This window comes from Thalassophryne amazonica, chromosome 8, assembly GCF_902500255.1.
Source record: "Thalassophryne amazonica chromosome 8, fThaAma1.1, whole genome shotgun sequence".
Lineage (NCBI taxonomy): Eukaryota > Metazoa > Chordata > Actinopteri > Batrachoidiformes > Batrachoididae > Thalassophryne > Thalassophryne amazonica.
This window is the reverse complement of record NC_047110.1, coordinates 116348250-116364611: the sequence shown is the minus strand read 5'-3', so window position 1 is coordinate 116364611 and position 16362 is coordinate 116348250. Positions and strand designations below refer to the sequence as shown.

At 41.8% G+C, this 16362-nt stretch overlaps 1 protein-coding gene across 4 annotated transcripts in view; it reads right to left on the bottom strand.

Annotated features, from left to right (window-relative positions):
• The window catches only part of LOC117516384 (bromodomain-containing protein 1-like), a 53533-nt gene extending 38346 nt beyond the window's left edge, over positions 1-15187 (bottom strand). For 3 of the 4 annotated variants that reach the window (XR_004562380.1, XM_034177357.1, XM_034177359.1), the window contains exons 1-5: positions 14894-15187; positions 8170-9580; positions 4095-4251; positions 3891-4022; positions 1193-1321 (exon numbers count right to left, since the gene is read on the bottom strand). Coding sequence is in view for 3 of the 4 variants with exons in the window: in XM_034177357.1 (XP_034033248.1) it covers positions 1193-1321; positions 3891-4022; positions 4095-4251; positions 8170-9560 (1809 nt within the window). In the remaining variant the exon portion in view is untranslated. The remainder of the gene's footprint in view (positions 1-1192; positions 1322-3890; positions 4023-4094; positions 4252-8169; positions 9581-14893) is intronic. The other variant, XM_034177358.1, reaches the window with a different exon arrangement.
• Positions 15188-16362: the final 1175 nt, after the last annotated feature.

The window sequence follows — 16362 nt, the reverse complement described above, 5'->3', positions numbered from 1 at the left end:
CAGGTAATACAGTATAAAGTAGTTCACAGGTTACACTATTCAAAAGTTAAGTTGAATAAAATCTTCCCACAAACTTCTCCTCAATGTGACAGATGTAAGACCACTGATGGCACACTGGCACACCAATTTTGGCTTTGTCCAAAGATCCAAGGTTTCTGGTGCTCAATATTTAATTGGTACTCCTGTGCACTCAAAAAAAATATTGTTCCTGACCCCGAAACTGCTCTTCTTGGTTTCTCTGATACTCTCCAGTCATTGGGTCACAATGTGACGTCAGTGGTCACCTATGGCATGGTCATAGCTAAAAGATGTATTTTAAAATTATGGAAATCTGACACACCGCCTCAGTTTGAATCTTGGCTCAGAGACTTAATAGGAGTGTTGCACATAGAAAGAATGAGATATGATGTATCAGGTTGTCCTGAAAAGTTTTATAATGTATGGAAACCAGTCTTGGAGCATTTAAAGATATAGCTAACCCGTAAAACAAAGTTTTTCTTGTTGTCGTATGATATACCAGTGAACTCTTGTGTAATGTAATGCAGCACTCCATATAATTTATCAATATTCTTTATTTTCCCTTTTTTTTTCCCTCTCTTTTTTCTGTGGATCTTTTTGTTTCCGCATGTGTACCATGATCAGGGCTGCTCACATTTGAAGGGAGGAGGTACGAACGTAGAATATCTGTAGATATTTATAATATATTGTCTCTCTTGATCTGATTTGGTGTATTCTTTTTGTTTTTGGGTGTCTGTGTGTATCTCAATATCTTTGTTTGGGTGAAGTGATACGGTTAATTTAATAAGAGCTGTTTTCTGTTGTTGGTTGTCGCTCTGTTTTGTATGTTCTGTAAAGATGAAAAAGTTATAAATAAATGTGGGGAAAAAAAGAAAATAATTGGTCCCGTGATGGTTTTAAAAGTTATCTGAAAAGCTAATCCGCTAACCAAAACATTAGCTTTGATAATTATCGGTTATCAGACCACTGCACATGAGCCTAGGCTAAACGTTAATTGGTCAAATTGATGCCGATGTCTCACTGGACCAAGAACCATCATTTCAGTCTTATCAGAGTTTAAAAGTAGGATGTTGCTCGACATCCAGCTTCTCAATGATGCGAGACATTCCATTCAGTTCTTTCTCTGTAGTTCTGGTTCTGACTGTTAGCTGAGTGTTTGTGGGAAGGCTCTGACCTCCTTGGTGTTGACGGGTTGAGCAAAGACGTTGTACTGGTCCTTCTCCTGCATCTGACTGAGTACGGCTCTCAACAAGATGTTGAATGGAGTCAGCTGGACCTCCAGGACAGACTGCTGCAGCTTCAGCTGACAGAGGAACACACCCGGGAGGACAAATGACACGCAAACAGGTCAACAAACAAACAAACACTCTGAGGATTAAAGCAAAAATCAATCAATCTGATTTTTTTTCACATCCAAATCATTAACTGTTCGCCACTGACCTTTTTCGAGAAAACCTTTTGTGATCGCGTCTGAGAGTTTAAGGTAATTTGCCTAATTTTGTTTAAAGAATTATTGCACACTTTCTGTAAATCCTATAAACTTCATTTCACTTCTCAAATATCACTGTGTTTGTCTGCTATATGATATATTTAACTGAAATTTGTGATCCAGACAACCAATGATTTATAAAGAAAAATCATGGAAAACATCAGGGGGCCCCAAACTTTTGTACAACTGTATCTTCTGTATGAAAAAGAAAAAAAAAAAATCAATTATAATTTTTAATTCAATTTATTTCATTTATATAGCGCCAAATCACAACAAAGTTGCCTCAAGGTGCTTCACACAAGTAAGGTCAAACCTGACTAACCCCCAGAGCAAGAACACAGGCAACAGTGGTAAGAAAAAAAACTCCCTCTGAGGAAGAAACCTCAAGCAGACCAGACTCAAAGGGGTGACCCTCTGCTTGGGCCAAGCTACAGACACAATTGACAACACAGGAAATTATACGGGAAATTTTGGGAGTCCATGCTGGTGCACAGGACGGGAGGCCTGCAGAAGAAGATGCCCACTCCCATCTCTGGATAGAGCCGGGATAATACCTATCCCAAAATCTAATATAAAAAGGACAGTTAGTAAAAGTGTTTGCATTTTTTTTAAAGTAAAAGATTTGTTTGACTGCTTGCGCAACTGAAAATGGATGTATCTGCTGGGCTGTGAAGTATGTTGTCATCATCATCATCATGTTACTGTTAATGATGTTTATCTGATGTCTTGACAAGGAGACAGCGCTTGGGATGGGATTGAAGAAACAAATGAATTTCTCTTTTTATTTACAGTATTTGTTTTTCTTATAAGGAGCAGAGAATTCAAGATTTATCTTCTTTCTGTTCCTTTTGATCATGGGAAATGTTCATATGAAATGACATGAGTGAATGATTGAACAAACAACATTTTCATTATTATTTTCACTTTTTGCCTTTAACCAAAATTGATATCACAACCTACATGTTTGTTTGATCAGATTATTAACCACAAGAACTGTAATCATTTTCATATTTTTGGCTTCCCTCATCCAAATAGACCGATTTTAAAGCTAGAACCCCAAACAGACCCAGTAATGCTGAGTTCAGACAATACATAAAAAAAACATACTGCTTCAAATCACACCTTAGTTATGTAGAAAAGATAGATTAAGTAAACTTATTCTTATATGGTTCATCAAAGAAACTTTGAAAAGTTTAAAATATGTTTGTAAAACTCTGCACTTTGCTCGCTGTGTCCCCCCAGAGTACAAACAGGACAGACCGAGACACACAAGGACCTTCTGCCAGGAGGGAAAAAAAAACAAAACAACAAAAACAGAGACGTTATTCTAAAATTAAATTTTTGAATGCGGTAAATTTTATATCTTGTGTTCAGCCTTGATTTTTCATCAGGACAGCGTTAGCACAAATGCTGACATTTGGCAGCCCAACTCACAGAAATCAATCACAGCGACGGAGAACTTTAATTGTCAGTCAAATCAATTCTGTGTCTCCCACACATCATAAAATTATTAATAATGAGCTCTCACAATGTTTTTCTCGTCGATTCATTGTCTTACATGTGATAACATCATCAGTGTGTGGTGGTAGCAGCTGGATGACCATGACATCAGTTCGAGTTTGCAGTAGGAGATGCACACGTAGGAGAGGCTGAGCGAATCTGGCACCAAATGGGTGAGTTATTTGTGACATTTTTTGTAATTTGTGATGAAATGAGACATTTTATGATAAAGTACCAGCCTGTTTTCAGGTAGAACTTTGTGTGAAATGCACAAGGCGTTCTAACACGTGAGTACGGTACATGTAGTCAGACAGCTGCCAGGACTTTGCGACAAGGAAAGGAGTGGAGTTGTTCTGTGATTAGACCCAGAATAGTGTCCTGAGGAGCTGCTGGGCACCGGCTGTCCGAGGTAGGACATGTTCCGTCACGGGTCTGGAGCAGGGTGCTGTGGTTGTAGTTCTGGGCTGTACAGGTGTCTGTGGTATCAGAGGTGAACTTCTGCAGGCGAGCAGAGATGCAGTTCTCTTGGTGTTGCAAACAATCTTTGTTTCCGTACTGACTTGAAGAAAGGACTTGATGTCCTTCTGAATAGGACAATTGTGATCCCAACTACAGATGTATTATATGGTGGGCAGCTGGTTCTGTGGGTATCTGGTCAAATCTCTGCATGTAAAGATTCAGCATCATGAACTCAAATCTGTCTGGATGAGCATCTGGCTGACAGGGATCAGATCTTAAGACTTAGTCATCACAGTCCAGATGGTTTACCCCGGCACTGGAACAGTGTCTTTGAGGTCTGCGATCAAACTGATCAACAGTTTAACTTACTGACAACGTCATGACAATCAGTGATTGATCTACAACAGTCTGTGCTAAATCTCACCTCCTCTCTCTTCAGCTTCTCCCTCTTCCTGACAAGCTCCAGCAGGAGGCGGGCCCGCTCCAGGTCGTGGCGAAGGCGGTGCCACTCTTTCAGCTGCTCCTTCAGTGCCTGGTTCTGCTCCAGACGCGACTCCTGAAACCAACAAAACAGCTTCTTACAACTGAGCAATGAGGAGAAAGTGACCCAGCGTGCGACTTCACTGACCGCCTGCGTGGATCTGGTCGGCTGGGGGTTGGCCTGCAGCCGGCGGATCAGCGGCACGTTGTTCCTTGACTGCCTCTTCAGCACCCAGTAGCTCAGGACACGCTCAACAAATGGTCGCTTCCTCTGGACAGACACCTGGTTCAAGATGGTGTCCAAACTGATAAAGACAAAAAACAAAAAAAAAACAAAAAAAACAAATCACAGAAACAATTGCTACAACACACAGTTGTAATCAAACGAACCTGCCACTGATCAACATCAATGTCAGTGATCAGTTTCTCCCTTGGGAGTCAGCTGCTGCACATCACTCAACATCACAGTGCGATGCTAACATCAGCTCGTCCCTCTGGGGTGCGATGCTGTGCAATGTCATAAAGACATTTATAACATTGATAAGTAAAATTCCACCCTTGAATGTTATAACCACATGATGACCCCAAAACTACCGGGAGCGACTACATGCCTTAACCAGTCATGATTTAACTCATTTTCATGACACTTTCAAAGTGTGCTTAAACTCGACTACCAACAGTTTACGCCCATGTTTGCTGAACACGCACACACACACAGTGTGTGTGACACGCTGAGGCTTCTACCCGTAGACTATAAAGAGTTGATGCTGCATTGGGTGCTGAGGTGCAAGAAATGCAGCTGCCATCTTGTCGCGGTTATCATAGTGATTCGATCACAACGCACGGTGAAGGTTTGATTTTATATTCTTATTTTTATCTTTCTACACTAAAGTTGCTTTTTCTTTGCTATCTTCTCTGAGGGTTCTAGCTAGGATAAAATTTTAGCGTAATGGTAATGTCGAGGGAGCGAAGCGACCGAGGCGGGGGATGGTGCGGAAGGGGGGCAGTGTTTAAAAATTTAAGCTAAAAATTGGCCATTCTAGGGAAACCCAAAGGGGAAAAGTCAGGTACGACAGCCCAAGTCCCTTCATCCTGTCCAGAAGGCTGGGGAAGTTTGTTGAGTGGGCAATCTCATTCTGGGTTACCAGTACATGGTCCTCAGTGACACAGTCGGAGTCCGTGGACATTTTTAAGTCAAGACTTAAAACCTATTTTTATTCTCTTTCTTATGAGTAGTTTTTATTTTATGTTTTATTCTTTTACTTCTGTTTTTAATAAGGTATTTGCATTTTTTAAATTTTTATTTATTTATTTTAATTTTTTTTATGTTGAACTGTTCTGTGTGAGGCACCTTGAGATGGCTGTTGTAATTTGGCGCTTTATAAGCTGATTAAATTGAAATTGAACAAAATTTTATTGAGTCTTAAAGTCAATAAATATGAAATTGGTCACTGGATCCTTTAACTCTGGACATAAACTCTACATGGTGGATCCTTGATCTTTGGACATAAACAGAAATAAAATCTGTTAGTTTTTGTCAAAAGCATTTCCTTTCAGACATTATTATTTGCATGAATGTATTTCCATACCTATAAGCTGAGCTCTACAGCTGCACTCCACATCAGGTTCATACAGAATGCAGCACGTCTCATTTTGGGAGGAAAAAACGTTTTAGTCGATTGTAGTTTGTCTGTATTGCAACGTTTGTAAGAGGTGTCATTTTATTTAAAACAGCAATTCGTTTTGAAGTTATTAATTCCGAGGGGACTCTGTCTCAGTAGAGAGCCGCGCAGCATTTGGAGCTGTGCCAACGGAAAGGAGGACGATTCTTGTTTCTTGACTACAACAAGACAAGAGTCCCAGTTAGTGACTTTAATCCACACAAAATGACTCATGATATTTTAATGCATACCATTATCGATTCCACTTATCAATCCTATTCCTTATCGATACCTCCTGTGAAGTTTCTGTGTGCTTCAAGTAGGCTTTACAGGTTTTCTATGTCAACATTTTATTGAGCCTTAAAGTAAATAAATATGAAATTGGTCACTGGATCCTTGATTTCTGTGAAAACGTGTGAAAATCAGTTTAGCACTCAGAGTTAGGATGGATTAAATGCGCTGCCAAACAGCAGTGAGCGCAGCGGGTCGGATGACCGGTCCAACATGGTGGCCCCACGGCTCGTCAGCGCCAATAGGCAGCAGCGGTCGATACGTCTATTCTTTATAATGTTTATGGTTCTACCCACAGGTCATCAGGCTTCTCAGTAACTCTCTGGCACGCTGACGCCCCCACAACCTGACTGTTATTTCACTGTCATTCTTCTCCTCATCATTATTCCTATCATCCTCTAAGTATTTATTATAACAGCTCTGTTCACCGTTTATACACCTTACACCTCCTGCACAGCAGGAACGCTGCTTAAAACTACAATACTGCACAAATTGCCAATACTGAATAAACTGTACATCCTTTAAATAGTGTATATAAGTGGTTTTCATACTGATATATGATTTTGTAAGTTTTCCCACCAACAAAGAATGTAGAGGTCTGTAACTTTTTATTGTAGGTTCACTTCAACTGTGAGAGACAGAATCTAAAAAGAAATTCAGAAAAATCACGTTTGATTTTTAAATAATTAATTTGCATTTTATTGCATGAAATAAGCATTTGATCCAATAGAAAAACAGACCTTAACAATTGGTACAGAAACATTTGTCTGCCATTACAGAGGTCAGATGTTTCCTGTAGTTTTTCACCAGGTTTTCACACACTGCAGCAGGGATTTTGGTCCACTCCTCCATACAGATCTTCTCCAGATCTTTCAGGTTTGGAGTTTCAGCTCCCTCCAAAGATTTTCTATTGAGTTCAGGTCTGGAGACTGGCCAGGCCACTCCAGGACCTTGAAATGCTTCTTACGGAGCCCCTCCTTAGCTGCCCTGGCTGTGTGTTTGGGGTCATTGTCATGCTGAAGACCCAGCCATGACCCATCTTCAATGCTCTTACTGAGGGAAGGAGGTTGTTTGCCAAAATCTCACAATACATCACCCCATCTATCTTCCCTTCTATACGGTGCAGTCGTCCTGTCCCCTTTGCAGAAGAGCACCCCCAGAGTATGAAGTTTCCAACCCCATGCTTCACGGTTGGGATGGTTTTCTTGGGGTTGTTCTCATCCTCTAAACATGGTAAGTGGAGTTGATTCCAAAAAGCTCTATTCTGGTCTCATCTGACCACATGACCTTCTCCCATGCCTCCTCTGGATCATCCAGATGGTCACTGGTGAACTTCAAACGGGCCTGGACATGTGCTGGCTTGAGCAGGGGGACCTTGCTGCCCTGCAGGATTTTAAGCCATGACAGCATCATGTGTTACTAATGTAATCTTTGTCACTGTGGTCCCAGCTCTCTTCAGGTCATTGACCAGGTCCTCCTGTGTAGTTCTGAGGTTTCTCAGAATCATCCTTACCCCACAAAGTGAGATCTTGCATGGAATCCCAGACCGAGGGAGATTGACAGTCATCTTGTGTTTCTTCCACTTTCTAATAAATAATCATAACAGTTGTTGTCTTCTACCAAGCTGCTTGCCTGTTGTCCTGTAGTCCATCCCAGCCTTGTGCAGGTCTACAGTTTTGTCCCTGTTGTCCTTAGACAGCTCTTTGGTCTTGGCTATGGAGGACAGGTTGGAGTGTGATTGATTGATTATGTGAACAGGTGTCTTTTATACAGGAAACAAGTTCAAACAGGTGCAATTAATACAGGTAAAGAGTGCAGAATAAGAGGGCTTCTTAAAGAAATATTAACAGGTCTGTGAGAGACAGAATTCTTGCTGGTTGGTAGGTGAAAAAAAACTTATTTGCAGTAACATACAAATAAATTATTAAAAAAAAATCATACATTGTGATTTCCAGATTTTTTTTTTTTTTAGATTATGTCTCTCACAGTGGACATGCACCTAAGATGAAAATTTCAGACCCCTACATTCTTTGTATGTGGGAAAACTTACAAAATCGACAGTAGAACAAAGACTTATTTGCCTCATTGTATATACACACACACGCACGCATGCACGTACGCGTGGTTTGATGGGATTATTCTGATGTCAGAACAGATGACAATAATCACAAATTTATATTCAGAAAATGTGTCACAATTAAAAGCCTCCTCCGTCCTGATCAGAGTGCATGACGACCATGTGAGAGATGCACTCTGGGACTCACAGTTTACCTGGAAGCAGTAACACTGGGCCCAGGGCACACAGGGTTCTCCAATTCTGGTTCCAGTTCTGGCTCTGCCCTCTTGCACCTCTTTTTTGCACTCGCCTTCACCCTCTTCTCGCTCCTCTTTTGGCAGGCACCGTTCTTCGGGAGTGCGTGCTCGTAGATGTTGAGTGACCTGCGGTCGCAGCTGTTGGGTGTGTGGGCGCAGCAGAAGGCGGTCTTTTTCACAGAGAAGGTGGTGGCGCCACACGGTGTCTGTTCTTTGACCGGCTCCATCTTCATGTACAGGCCGGCCTTCTGAGCGCAGCTGACATGGAAGGCGGTGTAACAGTTGATTTTGTCACACTGAATGCAGGCGCCGACGCCTTTCTCCTTACACAGGTAGCACGTGAGCTTCCACCGTGCCGGCGGGATGTTGCGGATGCCGTCGATCGGCTCGATGAAGACGGTATCCAAGAAACCCACCTCAGGCACCCACAGCGCACACGCCACATGTCCCCAGCGGTCATCGTCTGTCTTCTTCAGGGCTCCTCCCCGGTTGGGGCAGAAGACACACTCGGCCACTCGTGACGGGCACTGCAGGCAGTGGCGGCACAGCCACTGGCCCTCTGGGATGTAAGGAACGCCGTAACATTCCTGGTGTACAGCAATGTTGCAGGAGTCACAGAAGAGAATGACATTGCTGTCTGCACCGTCTCCGTCCATGCAGATGCAGCACACAGCATCCTCGTCCACGAGCGGCTGCAGGTCGCTCTGACCCTGAGTGCTGAGGAACGATTCCTTCTCAAAGCGGTCCATCAGAAACTCAAAGACGTTGTGCGACACCTGGCTGAGGCCATCACTCTTCCTCTTCTCATTGATGAGCTCCAGCCAGGCGTAATCCTCCTCGTCCATGTCGTACTCCACCTCTTCATCCAGCTCCTCTGCCATCTGCTCCATGTACTTGTAGTAAGCCGCCAGCCTCCTTGGCACCACCGGCAGATTGTACTCCACTATCTTGACCTTCGGCTCCAACAGCACACCGCTGCTCCCGTGGCTACTGCTGTGGCTGCTGCTGCTGCCCCTGTGGCTGCCGCTGCTGTGAGATGCCACCAGGGCAAAGTTCTTCTTCTGCTGGCTGTTCTTGAGGCGCACAGAACGCACCAGGACCTGCTGGGACTTCTCACTGTTCTCCTTATTGCTGTTGCACTCCATGATCTCCTGAGCCGTCGGGTCGTCATCGCCAATGACATCCAGCTTGTCATAGATGCTGAGCCGGTGCACGCGGCCGTCCACCTCCAGCTCCACCATCCGCTGAGCCTGGGCGTACGTCAGAGTCTCGCGGTTGGGCGAAGGCTTTATGGGCGACGATGCCCTCTTCAAGGGTGCTGCACGATGATGTCGACCTTTTTTCTTCATCTTAAAAGGCGCCAATGAGTCTGAAAATCCAGAAAGAAACATCCAGTCACTGTTTTGACAGAAACAGTGTGCCAGCCGGACCCAGTCACAAAAGCAACAACAGACAAACAACTCCAACACGAAGCTGAACATCTCCACCATGAAGTTGTGACTGGAGCAGCACCAGACATCGCAAAGATGATGAGTGGAATTACAGCTCAGTGCACTTAGCAATTTCAATTTATTTTCATTTATATAGCACCAAATCACAACAACGTTGCCCCAAGGCGCTTCACACAAGTAAGGTCTAACCTTACCAACCCCTTACCAACCTTAGCAGACAATGATCTGATGTTAAGTTCAAAAGCCACGGCACTGCTAACTGAGTCAGTCTGTCAGTTTAAGTACATCAGATTTACAACGCTCTGGTTCCCGCCTGAAAGTTTTAAGTGTGTGTGTGTGTGCAGGCCAATAGTGCCGTGCTGGTTTCAAATCCTGCTTCGGTGAGTGCTTCTGTCATGACCAAGTCAGCTGGACTGAGGGTGGAGGTGAGCTACATTACATATGGAAAGACAGATGGGGGAGGGACGGAGGGACAGACAGACACACACACAGTTTGTTTTTGTTCAGTTTTTAAGGACAGGCAAGCAGGGAAGATAGTGGCCGATCATTCTCACCCAGGACACAAACTTTTTGTCACCCTAGATTCTGGCAAGCAGCTGAGGTCCATCAGGCCTAAAACCTCAAGACACAAAAACAGCTTCTTTCCATCTGCAGCTGGACTAATAAATAATGCCAGAGACTCCAATTTACCCCCGCCCACCAAAATACAGGTTGGTTATCCCTGCACTGAAAGGTTCTGTATACCCGTTTAACGGTAAAACGGTTACGTTACATTTATTTCACAACAAATCAACATGGATCTCCTGTGGCCAACCCCCAGTGAAGAGGGCAAAGGAAAATAAATAAATAAATACAGTGAGTCAAAGAAGGGGCGGTGGCCAAAAGGTCAGATGGCTCCCAGTTCAAACCCACCTCTCCCACATGTCTCCATGTAATGTGGCGTTGCATCAGGAAGGGCATCGGGCATAAAACTTGTGCCAAATGAACATGCAGCTCTGCTATGACTTATCGTACCATGTGAGTAAAACTAAATTTCCAGAGGCTAAAAACAGATTTTAAATCAAAGTATGACTCCAAGTCTAAATCCTGTCCCATGTAACCACGTGGGTAGCATCCATCATTCAGCCAGTCACTATATAAAGTTGTGCTCAAAGGTTAAAATACCCTGGCAGAATTTTTGCTTTTTGGCCATTTTTCAGAGAATATGAATGACAAAACAAAAACTTTTTTTTCACTCATGGTTAGTGGTTGGGTGAAGCCATTTATTGTCAAACAAATGTGTTTCCTCTTTTTAAATCAAAATGACAAGAGAACTACCCAAATGACCCTGATCCAAAGTTTACATACCCCTGTTCTTAATACTGTGTGTTGCCCCCTTTAATATCAATGATAGTTTGGAGTCTTTTGTGGTGGTTGTGGCCGAGGCTCTCTGATGGTGAAGCTGCCACTGAATATGTTTCAGACTTTATTTACATCAATTACAAAGAAATACAAACAATATGGCACTTTATGGTAAATCTGCATGGAGTAGACAGTTCTGGGTTCTACGTTATGGGCTTAAATAGCTGTGATTGGAGAAATTACACACAGTGCAAGCTAGGGCTGTGCAATTAACCGAATTTCGATCGCGATATCGATATTTGTATCAAATGATCTCCAAACTTGTATAATCGAGTGAAACGATTTAAGGGCCTTTCATCAGGCAAATCCGTCAACGTGTCCCAAGACGCATGATGTCAGATGCGTTGCTTCGGAAGCAGCAAGGGGGCGGAGATTGCCACGTCACACTCTGGCTGTTTCCACAACCTGAAAAAAGTTCAGCGATCGCCTTCTTGAATTTGCATCACCTGAAACACAAAAAAAGCTTTAAAAAACAGCAGTAGAACAATTCTCCCATCACCCTGCTGGGAGAAGCTTTTTTCAGCTACTTTTTGGAGTGACGCCGACCGAGGGAGGACTGATGACTTGGTAGGATATCGATCGAACCGTGACAGCGGGCCGACCCGCACGGAGAAGCCGGCCTTCAGGCATCATCCCTGGGCAGAGTGAGGCAGGCAGCCGGGGTGATGGAGTCTTTTTTATTTTAGTCTTTTTTCTTCAGTCTTTTTTATTTTTATCAAATAAAGCTACAGCTTTTTTCAGACACCATAAAAGCTCAACTTTAAATAACTTATTTTTTCGGGCATTTTTCCCCCGTTTTTTTTTCCTTTTTTATATATAAACTGTTTAGTGTTTCTTTATTTTTAAAGAAATATTTTTATTTGTCCCAATCAGGAACATTTGCTGTGCAGACAACCAAACTTCCATTGATGAGCTGAACACCACGAAGTCCAGTCGAAAGAAAACATCTCTGCTCTTCAAAATAGGACAAAAGTGTCTTCAGCAACACCACCAGAGTTCAAAGCTGCAGAAGAGACCTTCATCTGGTCCTGAGAATCCAGCAGAACATCACCTGCTTCTAAATAACAGGCTCTTTCAACAGCAACTATTTTATTATTTTTAAAAAAGCAGTTTCATTTTATATTTTAACAAATAAATGAACAGATCATTAAAAATGTCCACGAATCAAAGTCCAAAGACATTTGCACAGGTAGAAGCTCTCCACTTATTGTGCTCAAATTCATATTTTAGAAATGACTCTGTCCTAATAACATTAAAGGCATTTACATATTTTGGCAAAATTATAAGTTGAAATGACCATAAAAAAAAAAAAAAATCATGATTCATGAGGTTTATGTCACAGAAATCCTACTTTACAATCACACTGCAGTCACTGTTAAATTATTTCCTGTTGCATTTATAATAAACATTTGTATTTATTTAGTGTCTGTTTTTCTGGTTGAAATGAGATATAAATAATCTACCAGACTTAAAAAAAAATGTACAAATTTCCATGTTATTTTGTCTAAAAATAAATGTCTGAGCTTCCTTATGTTAAACAAGAAATTATCTAATCTGAAATAACAGGTGGTTTTACAGATGAAAGGTTTCTAAAGAACCATTTATTGATTTATTTAGATATTTTAATTACAAGTGTTCTAAACTTTTTTAAACAGTAATCAGAAATTCTGAGGTAAACAAACAACAGCAAAAAACATTTCCAAGGATTTTTCTTCAGAAAACTGCTCCATAAATGAGCAGTCCTGTGACACGTCTAACAATTTTTTTTTAGAGTGAGAGAAATGCTGAATAAATGCATTGCGTAACTAAAAAAAAAAAATGGTTTGAATAATCGTGATTTCAGTATTTACCTAAATAATCGTGATACTGATTTTTTCCATAATCGAGCAGCCCTAGTGCATCTTTGCATTTTGCATCACCAGTTATCCATCTTCATGATGAAGTGGTATAGAGGAGGATTTTCTTAAAAAGAAGACCTGAAAGTTGAGCTACAAATTGCCAGAATGTACATCTGAGATGCAAGTCTGGATTTGATCTGTTTTGGTGAAAGAAAATCCTTCTCTGCTCTACTCCACTATGAAGCTAACAGTAGTGATGCAAAACGCAAAGCTTGCACTGTGCACAATTTCTCCAATCAGAGCCACATAAGCCCATAACTTATCCTGGGTTGTCTGGGTGTCTTGGTGGCTTTCCTCACTCTTCTACTTCTTGCACAGTAACTCATTTTTTGAGAACTGTCTACTCCATGCAGATTTACCATAAAGTGCCATACTGTTTGTATTTCTTTGTAACTGATGTAAATAAAGTCAAACATATTCAGTGGCAGCTTCACCATCAGAGAGCCTCGGCCACAACCACCACAAAAGACTCCAAACTATCATTGCTATTAAAGGGGGCAACACACAGTATTAAGAACAGGGGTATGTAAACTTTGGATCAGGGTCATTTGGGTAGTTCTCTTGTCATTTTGATTTAAAAAGAGGAAACACAGTTGTTTGACAATAAATGGCTTCACCCAACCACTAACCATGAGTGAAAAAAAGTTTTTGTGTTGTCATTCATATTCTCTGAAAAATGGCCAAAAAAGCAAAAATTCTGCCAGGGTATGTAAACTTTTGAGCACAGCTGTATATTATAATATATATATATATATATATATATATATATATATATATAGATATTGTGAAGAGGAAGATGCACATGCCAGACTCAACAATGCAGAAGAGCTGAAGGCCTCTATCAGAGCAACCTGGGCTCTCATACCACCTGAGCAGTGCCACAGACAGATCGACTCAGTGCCACGCCGCATTGCTGCAGGAATTCAGGCAAAACGAGCCCCAACTACATACTGAGTGCTGGACATGCTCATACTGTTCATGAAAATTCAGTAAGGTATATCTTATATATCATACTCCAATTCTAAGGTGGAACTATGCCAGTATACAAAGGTATATGTTCATACTTTTCAGTTGGCCAACATTTCTAAAAGTCCTTTTTTTTGTATTGATCTTAAGTATTATTCTAGTTTTCTGAGATACTGAATTTGGGATTTTCATTAGTTGTCAGTTAGTTATAATCATCAAAATGAATAGAAATAAACATTTGAAATATACAAGTCTGTGTAATGAATGAATATAATATACAAGTTTCACTTTTTGAATGGAACTACTGAAATAAATCAACTTTTTCATGATATTCTAACTATATGACCAGCACATGTATATTTGAGTGCAAAAACTAAAGTGTACGTCAGGACTGTGTGTAAACAGTGTGCTGTTTACAAACGAAACAGGCCAAACACGTGACACCTGCTGCCCTCTATCGGTCAGCGGAGGGAACGACGTGGACCACACTGATTCAAAAACTTGTTTTTATCCGCTTACATTAAAAATTTTAAAGTCTGACAGACTTTCTCTTTCAGCCGTGACAGCAGCATGAAGAAAACTCAAAACGTGACACTTTTCATAGAAAAGGCGCAGGAACAGACTGAACTCTGATCAGATGGTGAGAAAAGTGGTTTAAAAAACACTTTAAAGGAGCATGAACAGAGACGCCTCAGAAGTATAAACTCTGAGCGGATCAGAGCAGACCGGGACCGTTAGACCGTGTGAGCAGGCTGCTGCAAACCAAGTTTAAGAGTCAGTTTGCAGAACAAACCGGCTAAGCTAAGATTAGCTCGAGGCTGAGGCTCAGTCAGACGGCTGTTACAGCTCGAATTCCTCCGAGACCCGGGTCAGGGTCAGGGTCAGGGTCAGGACCAGGACCAGGACCAGGACCAGGACCAGGACCAGGACCCGGACCTGGGTTAGCATTGGCTCCCCTCACCTCACCTCACTTGTAGCCCGAACTCAGCTTCGACCAACAGCAGCGCTCCGATGCGATGGCGGCGCGGCCTGCGCAGCGAAGCGGCGCCTTAATTCGCCTCCAGTCCGCTCCTCCGCCAACGGCTCCCGCTCTGCTGACGCGCTCAAACGTAAGGACAACCGGAGAGGATCCAGGGCGCCGGTTCGGTACCAAGTTCAAGAAAAACTACAGCAAATATCCCCGAAATGAGCGAAGCTCCGCCGACTCTGCTTCTCCCCCAACAACAATGCGGCGATGTGCGTCCTTACGCACGTGACGTCACCGCGTACTACCAGGAAGTCAACGTCATTAACGGCGTCAACTCAGAACACGGCGCCATTTTGGGTCCAACTGCGCTGAACTACTGAATGAACCTTTAATGTTTTCAACATTTTTTTTAAATCATTTAACCACATACAGAAACACATCCAGGTACAGATACTGTCAAAATCTATCATAAGCTATCCAAGTCACATAAATTTACAATTTCTGATGATTCACTTAAAGTCTGATTTATGCTTTTGCAGCTCTGTAACTCTGTGTCATACAAATGACCTGTGTGACAGTTTTAAAGTTCTCTGTTTCTGGATTTTGCTTTATTCTGGACTAATTTGACCCCCCAACAATCATTACCTCCAAATCAAAGGTAAGCAGTACATTTTCCTCTTTTACTGACTTTGTGCTGTAAATGTGCGGATTTTCTGATCCATTTATCAGCGTGCATGCTATATAATACGATGGCAGACAAAGGATTAAAAGCAGAAAAGTGTCAAATCAAAGCCTTTTGTGTCTGATTTAACAGGTGCACGTCTAGGCTGTGGTAGTCCTGCGGCTAAGGGACAAATTTTAGGGGAATCATGCACTTTTATACAAAAGCGCCAAAACGTTATCAGAGGTACTTTATAGTGTCCTGAAGTATATAAGATCGGGAGACATTGAATCCTTAAACGTCTACAGTCTAAAAACTTGGGTTTAAGAGAATAACCATTTTCAGCTTTCTACAGCATATAATTCACGACAAACTCTTATCCAAATGTCTTTTTAAGTTCATAATATAAACTTGAAGGTTATGAAAAATGTATTAAGGCTAAGTAGGGATGCTTCAAATGTACTTCAGTGTGCTTACACTCTTAGAAAAAGCGCTAATCTAGGGAAAGTGAGTAAATATTGTCTAACTCATTGTGAATATCAATATACCTATGCAATATAGCTGTTTGCAAGCATAGGGCAAAGGAAAGATGCTACTCATGCACTCTAACATATTTACACTCTAAAATAACAGTGTTTGAACGGAAAGAAATGCTTTTTTTTATTAATTACAAGAAATCAATTTTGTTTTTATGGCCATAACCATTATTATTATTTCTGTGTAGGCTCTCAGTTGTCCAGGTGGTTTCCATAGTAGAGAAGCTTGAATCTTCGACTGGACTGGGTTGCTTGACGCAAGGACATTTCG